This window comes from Varanus komodoensis, unplaced genomic scaffold (assembly GCF_004798865.1).
Source record: "Varanus komodoensis strain SLA01 unplaced genomic scaffold, ASM479886v1 scaffold7_3, whole genome shotgun sequence".
Classification (NCBI taxonomy): Eukaryota; Metazoa; Chordata; class Lepidosauria; order Squamata; family Varanidae; genus Varanus; species Varanus komodoensis.
The window spans coordinates 23,148,601-23,157,510 of record NW_025336480.1 but is presented as its reverse complement, the minus strand read 5'-3'; the positions used below and the strand labels follow the sequence as shown (position 1 = coordinate 23,157,510).

The following is an 8,910-nucleotide window of genomic DNA, read 5'->3' as shown; positions in this document are numbered from 1 at the left end:
ACCACTGCAAAGCAGTGGTTCCGCTCCTATCTCAATGGCCGATTCCAGAAGGTGGTGCTGGGGGACTATGGCTCTGCGCCATGGCAGCTATGCCATGGAGTACCGCAGGGATCCATTTTGTCCCCTTTGCTGTTTAACATCTACATGAAACCGCTGGGAGAGGTCATCAGGAGGTGTGGGCTGCGGAATCATCAGTATGCTGATGATACCCAGCTCTACTTCTTGTTCTCCACCAATCCAGGTGAGGCAGTGGCTGTGCTGAACCAGTGCCTGGCTGAGGTAATGGGCTGGATGAGGGCTAATAAACTGAAGCTCAATCCAGACAAGATGGAGGTCCTGTTGGTTGGCAGATCGGGCTTCGGGGAAGGTGAACTGAACCTAGTCCTGAATGGGGTTGCACTCCCTCTTAGGGACAAAGTCCGCAGCTTGGGAGTGCTCCTCGACCCAGAGCTTTCACTGGAAGCTCAGGTGACAGTGGTGGCGAGGAGCGCTTTCAGCTTCGGCTGATCCATCAGCTGCGCCCCTACCTGGAGAACGACTGCCTGGCGACAGTGACATACGCGTTGGTGACTTCCTGACTTGACTTCTGTAACGCGCTCTACGTGGGGCTGCCCTTGAAGATGGTCCGGATACTTCAATTGGTTCAAAATATAGCTGCCAGGCTGCTGATGGGGACTGGGTGTTATGTTCACATGACGCCAGTTCTCCGTCAGCTTCACTGGCTTCCCATTGAAGTCCGGGCCCAATTCAAGGTGTTGGTGATGACCTATAAAGCCCTTAACGGCTTGGGTCCTGGTTACCTGAAGGAGCGCTTACGTCCATATATGCCCGCCCGCCCCTTGAGATCAGCAGGAGAGGCCCTTCTCCGGGAACCCTCTGTGAAGGAAATTAGGAGGGTAAGTACTCCGAGGAGGGCTTTCTCTGCGGTGGCGCCCAATCTATGGAATGCGCTCCCCAGAGAGGTCTGCCTGGTGCCGTCATTATTTGTTTTTCGATGCCAGGCGAAGACCTTTTTATTCAAATGTTATTTTAATTGTTAATATTATGTATTTATTTTATTCTTTGGCCAGGGTGACTTAATTTATACTGTTAAATTATATTGTTTTATATGATGTTATTTATGTTTGTGAGCCGCCCCGAGGCTTCGGCGAATGGAGCAGCATAGAAGTTCCCCAAATAAATAAATAGATAGATAGATAGATAGATAGATAGATAGATAGATAGTACCTCCTAATCCAGCACTCATAGCAGACAAGGAACATGAAATCTTGAGCATGGTAACTTTGCTAGTTTCAGAGACACATAACCAAAATAAGAACTCTACCCCAAAGCAGAAATCCCTGTCACTACATTTGATCCAAAGAACAACTATTTTAAATGCAGAATTATGTATTAGGCTGAAGGAGCCTGATTAGCTTAACTAATGTTATTTGCTTTTAGCTTAACTAACGCTATTTGCTTTTGTAAACAGCTGCTTGCATAGGAACTTGGTTAGCCTAACAAACGCCATTTGCTTTTTGTGAAACTGCTTGCTTTGGAGAGGAAAATGGGAAGGCAAAAGAATGTCAATAAGGTGAGACGAAGAGGCAGTGAGTGAGTGAGACCCCCCACGCAAGGTCTGGCAACCAGTGATCATGCTCCCCTTGTGAGGGGATTGGACATAGATAAGCACCTGCACAAGGCCAGGCATGCAGGGGACATGCAGACCCCGCAAGGGGATTGGGTAAAGCGTCAGGCGGACCCTGAGAGGGGATTGGGTGAGAGAACAATGGGGGCGAGATTGAGTGGAAAAAGAGAGGAAAAGGAGGAATGTGTGTGTGTCACTCCCTGCCTGCGTGTAGGGAGCGGACACCCGGTTGCTTTGCTCAGCTGAATAAAGAAAACTGAACGAATCTCCACCTGACTGAACCTCATTGGCACTTGGTTTAGTGGGTCTGTAAGTCACCTGGCTAGCAGGGACATCAACAAGGCAACTGTCATCTAATTTCTCATCAATCTATCACCACATCTTTGGAAGATATTTAAGAACTGCTACTACCGATAGTACACTATACAAGAGAAATCCAAATTAAGGGCCAGTGGATCTGTAAATTGTACGCAATGAAGTCCTTCACAGAGAAATAAAGGGTGCAAGAAGACATGCAGAGCTTTCCTGCTCATGTCCACTAAGAAGCAGGCCCTAATGTGTGCACAGAACTGTGGTCACAAGGTACTCTTGCCAGTACTAGGAAACAAATGCAAAGCTTTATTTCATGTATCTATACCCTATATTGCCTGTTGAAACAGTATATTCACTTAGTCCTGAAAGGCAGTGTGAAGCCAAATTCAAATAAGTTTAAGGATTAAATTCTCTATCCAGGAGATCCTGGGGGGTCATGCACCCATTTTTCTCCAAAAAAGTATCCTTTCCACCTGAATTAAACACCATCAACATTGTGCTACAATTCTTGTGTATACATGACACTCTTAATGATACCCAGGCTTCCAATTTAGATGAAATAGGGCAAACAGAAGAGATAAGCTGATGCAATACTATGCAGCAGCAACCACTGGCAACTCAGCCACTAAGCAGAATGGGCCTCCTAAAGCTCTCATCAATGGCAGACGCTTACATACTAATATGTTTAATATAGTAAATAGAACAACACATTTCATTATTTTTAAAAGACACCTGTGAACATAATTCTATTGCATTTATTGATGAACACAATGCCAGGTATATAACCCAACCTGGTTCTATGAAAAACAGCAAAATTTGAACATTCAAGTATTTCATAGATAAACCAGTTTCTGTAAGGTTTTTGTTCAAATTAAGTACAGAATTTGGCAATACAATGATGTACACTAAAGAGACACAGAATATTAAAATAATAGAACTCATAAGAGGAATGACTGAGAAAGTACCAATAACTTGCACTTAGTTTATCATCAAAAATGCTCATATCATGCCTTATCAAGAATGATGTTAAAGAATAGGCATTTAGACATTTTCCTGGATCCAAATTTGATGATCTATTAGAAAACCCTGCCTTAGTAAGAACAATTGCTACATTTTGTTGTTAAAGCCAAGTACTGGACTTAATGTTTGCAAAGAAATATTTGGAGGAACAAATATTAATGTTGCTTGTTGCTTAATGTTGCTTTAGAACATTGCTTGACTTCAACAGTTGGTGTGCACTATCCTAAGCATTATCAAATTACTAGTGGTTTGGAATTGGTAGGATAGGTGAAATGTCCCCTCAGTCAAAACTGCTACTACTTGCCAGTAATACCCAGGCACACACTTAGAAAATATGGTACAGCTGATCTCCACCAGAACATTATCTGCATCTGCTGCCACAGATTAATATGCTCACAACAATATGTCATAACATAGTTGTTTAGACCATTGCAATTGAGACGGAAGTCTGGGTGACACATTTTTTTTATTTTATTTTATTTCCCACAATGGATCCTGCACAGCACAGCTGCTGCTTCTTGCTGAATCCTGTATTGTAAACGTCCCATGAGTAGCATCAGTAACTTGAAATCAGGTTAACTTTTTCAACTCTTCTGTCTGTTGGGAACCTAACACATGAACTATGAACAAGAAGTTCCCAGGCTCAAATTTCTGCTTTGACTTCAACTTGAGCAGTTCATTCTTATTACTCCTTATCTGTTATATAAGGAAAGCAATATTCATTTACCTTACAAAGTTGTTGCTGTACACATTACACAGTAATGGTCTATTTAAGATGGACCTTTTTCTGGCTTTCTAAATCATAAATAACAACCATGAACAAGATTTGAAACTCCATGATCTCCTTCCTCCTCACCTCCCTTGACACACTAACTCTAGTTTAACCACAGGTCTCAAGGAGTTGTGGCTTTATATCAGTTTATACTAAGACATACTTGCCAAGAAGGGAAGGAGGCGAGAGCGCGAAGTCCTGGTACTTGCCCCAGTGGATAAGAAAATAGCAAATAAGACATCTAGAGTTTGCTGAAAGCATGATAGCACTGTACTCTCATCCTGTAGATAATGCTTTGGGTAACTTCAGCATCAGGAGGATTCCACTGACTCTTTTTCATCCCGTTGTCTAGTGACTTTTGCACAAGAAGTGAAGGGAGATGCATGTGGAACAGCACTATTCAAAAAAATGAATTGCATGACTGATGACTCATGCTTTTGGCAAATGGATTTCATGAATTTATTTCACCTATACCCCACCCCGCTCATCTGCCAAAGGTTTGAAGAACAACTTAAAGGTTCCCAGAAGTTTCTTATTCAAGAACCACAACTTAAAGCATTAAATCTGCTTAGCTCCCACAACAGAATTACATCATGTGCCTTCAGTTTATAGAAAGTTTGGCAGTACAAGATTAGTCATGCTTCCCTTCAGAAGAAGACAGAGATCATATAAAGCCTTCAGAATAGAGGGTGGATTGATTTAATTAACACAGAAAAGTGCTAATTTTAAGCATTGGTTTAAATTAGGTTTCCTACCAAAATATGTCCATATATTTCTTGAATAATGGTGTAAATTTAACAACTAAACCATGTCACTGCACAATTAAACAAAGCAATATTACACTGCTGCATTCTTACAAACAGGCTTTGCATCTTCCTTCATCTGCTTTGCATGATTTACTTTGTACATGCACAGTGAAGGTATTTAAAACATTTCTTACAGGATCTTTCTTATGAGTAGCCCCCATGACAGCATGAAAACATAAAAGCAGGGGCAACAGTAGCAGTAATAGCTTTATTGTTCAGCTACAAATATAGATGTTTGTGTCCTGGTTGCCAGAACAAATAACTTCAAGAACAAATTTTCCCAGTTTGAACACATCCAGTCCCTGAAGTTGGTTTCAGACACTGTTCTCTATGAACCTTCTCTTAAGCCAGACAAGGGGGACAGTGCAGGAATGGACAGTTCAATTTAGAAATTTTCTATGATGGATGAAACACTTCCCCAAATGAGCTCACCTGGTAAACAAATACTTATTTTTGACCTTTTAAGAAGATGGCAATTTTGATTCACCCTGCTTTACTGCTTCTGTTAATGCATTACTCTGCTTTGTTTGGCCCAGCTCCTACACAACATACGAGTAACCAGAGAACAACAACAATCCTATCTAACCACTGCCTTTGCACTTGACTGGTCATGTGACTTGTGCCAGAAAAAGAAAAGAAAAGAAAGAAACCAAACACTCAGAAGATGCAAGAGCTACTCAGGCTGGAGAAAACTATTTTCATGAGACAAAAAATCGGAAGTGACTGTTGTTGACCCATTAATGAACTTTATCAAAGTACAAGTGTAGGCTTAGCATATTTATGTGGGATTTAGTTTTAGGTAAATGCATCATTTTAATTATGAAATAAATTTTAAATTCTGTTTTCTTGGAAAAACAATAGCATTAATTTGTTTAGAGCCCTGGTTCAAGATGTGGCATGCTTATCTTTTTTCTCTGCTCTTAGGAAGGGAGGAAAAAGTCCTGCCCGTCAGCTTCAGAGCGGCATGTCTTCAATGGGACTGTGGCTGGTTCACACGTCACAGAAGCACTCAACCAATCCAGAGTATCCAGATTTGTACTTCACAGAAGACATGAAAATGGCTTATGAACAATAAACACATCCTGGGTTAACCATATAGGAACTGAGCCTTAGTTTATAAGTGATGTTTTTTCCACCTACAAGTAGATATTAGCTGGATGTGGCTTAAGTTAGACTAAGTTCAGCTATATAGTCTAGTTAGGGAGATACCTAACTAGACTATTTGTTTCCGACTTTTTCTACAATGAGAATAATGGAAGTCTTCACCAGGAGATCACATTAAGAGCTGTCTAGTTTGGTTGAATGAAGGCAATTTCTGCTTACCACAAAAATAAGGTAAGCTGCTGTGCAGAGTAAGTACAATGCTCTAGTAAATACAAATTAAAAACAGAGTTTAGGATTGGATACAATTTTACCATTTGCTTAGTGATGGTCACTTATAAATTCTCCATGACTAAACTACAATTACAGGGAGAGAAGCTCACTAGTACTGTTTGCCCACACCAAGAAATGAATTGTACCACACCTCTGGAATACATTAATAATATTGTATATTGTTATGAAGACATATTAAACCTTCTCTCCCTTCATGTCTAAATCCTGCTAAAAACTGATTTGCCACTATGCTGACATCAGATTTTAATGATCTAACCAGCCAACAAGAAGCAAATGCTTAAACATTAGTTTCCTGTTTCTATGACAGTGCAAGCCAAGGAAAAATTAAAAAGTCATAAAACTATTTTGATGCTACTTTACAAATGATATGTTCTACTCAAGGTTTTTCTTCAAAGAAACTAGACTGGGAAGTGTTCTCACGTCTTCAGAAGAACAGAAAATATACAGTACATTAGAAAACCAGCACTGTGTTTGGCAGTGTCTTCTTGATAGTTACATGCATGTTTGTTATTCCAGTTAAAAAGGAGGGCGAAATCTCTCCTGCCCTTCCAGAACACAGAGAGTTTTGGCAGGTGCACTTTGCAGTACAGGGAGAAGAAAAAAACAACACGTGATCAAACCCCTTTTCCCAGGCAAGTCAGCGAAAGTGCTGGAGCCTGCGGTGCACCTGCTCACTGGCAGGCTGAAGAGGAGCCGCAGTTGTCCCGCTGGAACTCTGCCAGCCGAAGCGACGAAGCTGATCCAGAGAGCAGCAACGCCCAGGGGCCGGGATCCTGCACGCCCGCCTTCCCGTCTCAGTGCTCTCCAGGTGTTCTGGACTGTCCGTGGCCCATGCGTCCGAGGATGATGGGAGTTGAAGTCCCAAACATCCGGAGGGTGGCTGACAGGGGAAGGCGGTGCGGAAACAGGTTCTGCACCTGTGGGCTCTCGGTGTGTTGTGCGCTGGGGCAGCAGGCAGGAAGGCGGGTGCTGCTGCGAGGGGGTCGCAACACGAGAAAAGGGGAGGGGCAGGGGAGGAAAGGGGCACAGGGGTCCTCCTCTGCCCCAGTATGCGGCTCTCACTCACCTGCGGTTCAGGGGCCGGACTCTGACAGCCACCTTCACGGAGGCCATGGCGCATCCCGTCCGCGAATGCAGAGCCCCCGCGCCTACCCCCTCAGGGGCCCCCGCTTTCTCCGCAAGGCGGACGACTCCTCCCGGTGGGGCGGGTCACATCCCCAGGCGCCCACCGGCTCCCCCGCGGGGCTCCTCCGCGCCCTGGGGCCGCGCCACCGCCGACGCCACCCCTCCCCGCCGCGCTCAGCACCACAGCACCGCCGCTACGGCACGCGCAGGGCTCCGGTAGAGGTGCTGCCGAGGGACAAACAGCTGCCGAACGCGTTGCCAGCACTTGCTCTACGGGAACTTTTCCTGTGAGAGCGGATTCTGATGACTCAGCGCTTTTCGCTTTTCTTTTTCTTTTTACCGCCGGTGGTGGCCGATCGTAAAACGCCACCCGACAGAAGTTGACAGCCGCGGCGCGGCGAGCCAGTAGCTTGCCGCCATGCAAATGAGATCTCCTTAGCCCCGCCTCCTCAGTAGGGATCAAAGTGTCATCCCGAGCACGTGACTTGCTCCAAGCGATCCCCATTGGGCGGGACGGGGCGGAGGCGACGGGCGACTGGAGCCGCGTGAAAACTCGGAATGTGCTGCTTACGTCCTTCCCCTTCAGCGGCTGGAGAGCAAAGCGCGCTCGTCCCTAAGGAGGGCGCGTTGCTCTGCTGCTGCCGTTGCAGCAAGGCAAATCGGGTAGGCGGAGTTCAGGCGGGTGTAGAGCTCGGGCATAAAAGGAAAAGGGTCTCTTACTGCCCTAGAAGAGCTGCCTTATATTTCATTTATTCTCGTTTTACCAATATCCCGTTTTTCCGTTTTTCCAAGGCAGCTTACATCGTTCTCTCCACGTTACCTTCAGGACAACTCTGTGGAGTAGATTAGGCGGAGAGTGACTTACTGACCCAGAGTTACCCAGGGAGTATCTCAGCTGAGTGGAAACTAAAACTCAGATCTCCTTGGCCCCTGGGACTGCTTGACTTGGCAGTCGCTCTCCCGGATTTCAGACTGGGTCTTCCCTGACCCTAGCCGGAGATGCCTAGGAAAGATTGAACCGGGACTGTTGTGTATGATGCATGAGCTGTATGGCCCTGAAACCCTCCACAGATGCCCACAGCCCTTCAAAGCAAGCTCCTGTAAATGTCATTCCAAAATCCATTCTGTGGTAGGTGGGCCTCCAGTTGTGGGCACGGAACTCCCATCAGCCCTAGCCAGAGTAGGTCCTGTTGAGGGAGGGATGGAAACATCACCCTAAAAGCATTTGCAGGCCCATCCCCTGGTTTAAACATTATGGACTGTGGTAAAGAATAAAAACGCCTTGTAGATGTGAATCAACCTGCTGAAAAGCAGCAGCCCAGCCACCTGTGCATGGTTACTTAGAATTCCTATTGAGTTCAATTGGGACTTGAGGTGTACAGGGTCATACCACCTTGGAGATACGAAAGGTGCTGCTTGTATGTATTATGTAGTCCACAGTCACTCTTCAAGAACTCACCATGATGCCCCCAAACCTCAGTGATACACTCAAGGAAGAGACCTGTCATCTTTCTGTTATTGCATGAACTGCCATACGCATCAACGGTGTTATATAAATGTATGATATAAATGTAATTTATATTTACAAACGTTGTTGTTAGTCGCGAAGTCATGTCCGACCCATTGCGACCCCATGGACAACATTCCTCCAGGCCTTCCTGTCCTCCACCATCCCCTGGAGTCCACTTAAGCTCACACCAACTGCTTCAGTGCCTCCATCCAGCCACCTCATCCTCTGCCATTCCCTTCTTCTTTTGCCATCTATTGTGCCCAGCATTAGGCTCTTCTCCAGGGAGTCCTTCCTTCTCATTAGGTGGCCAAAGTATTTGAGTTTCATCTCAGTATCTGGCCTT

General features: G+C 44.9%; 1 protein-coding gene across 6 annotated transcripts in view; it reads right to left on the bottom strand.

The window, feature by feature from the left end:
• KIF16B (kinesin family member 16B) overlaps positions 1–7,384 on the bottom strand; it is a 133,681-nt gene extending 126,297 nt beyond the window's left edge. For 2 of the 6 annotated variants that reach the window (XM_044454122.1, XM_044454123.1), the window contains exon 1: positions 6,999–7,372. In XM_044454122.1, coding sequence (XP_044310057.1) covers positions 6,999–7,045 — 47 coding nt within the window. In that variant the 5' untranslated portion in view covers positions 7,046–7,372. Of the gene's footprint in view, positions 1–6,998 lie in introns of all 6 variants that reach the window. The other 4 variants (XM_044454116.1, XM_044454117.1, XM_044454119.1 and 1 more) reach the window with 4 other exon arrangements.
• Positions 7,385–8,910: the final 1,526 nt, after the last annotated feature.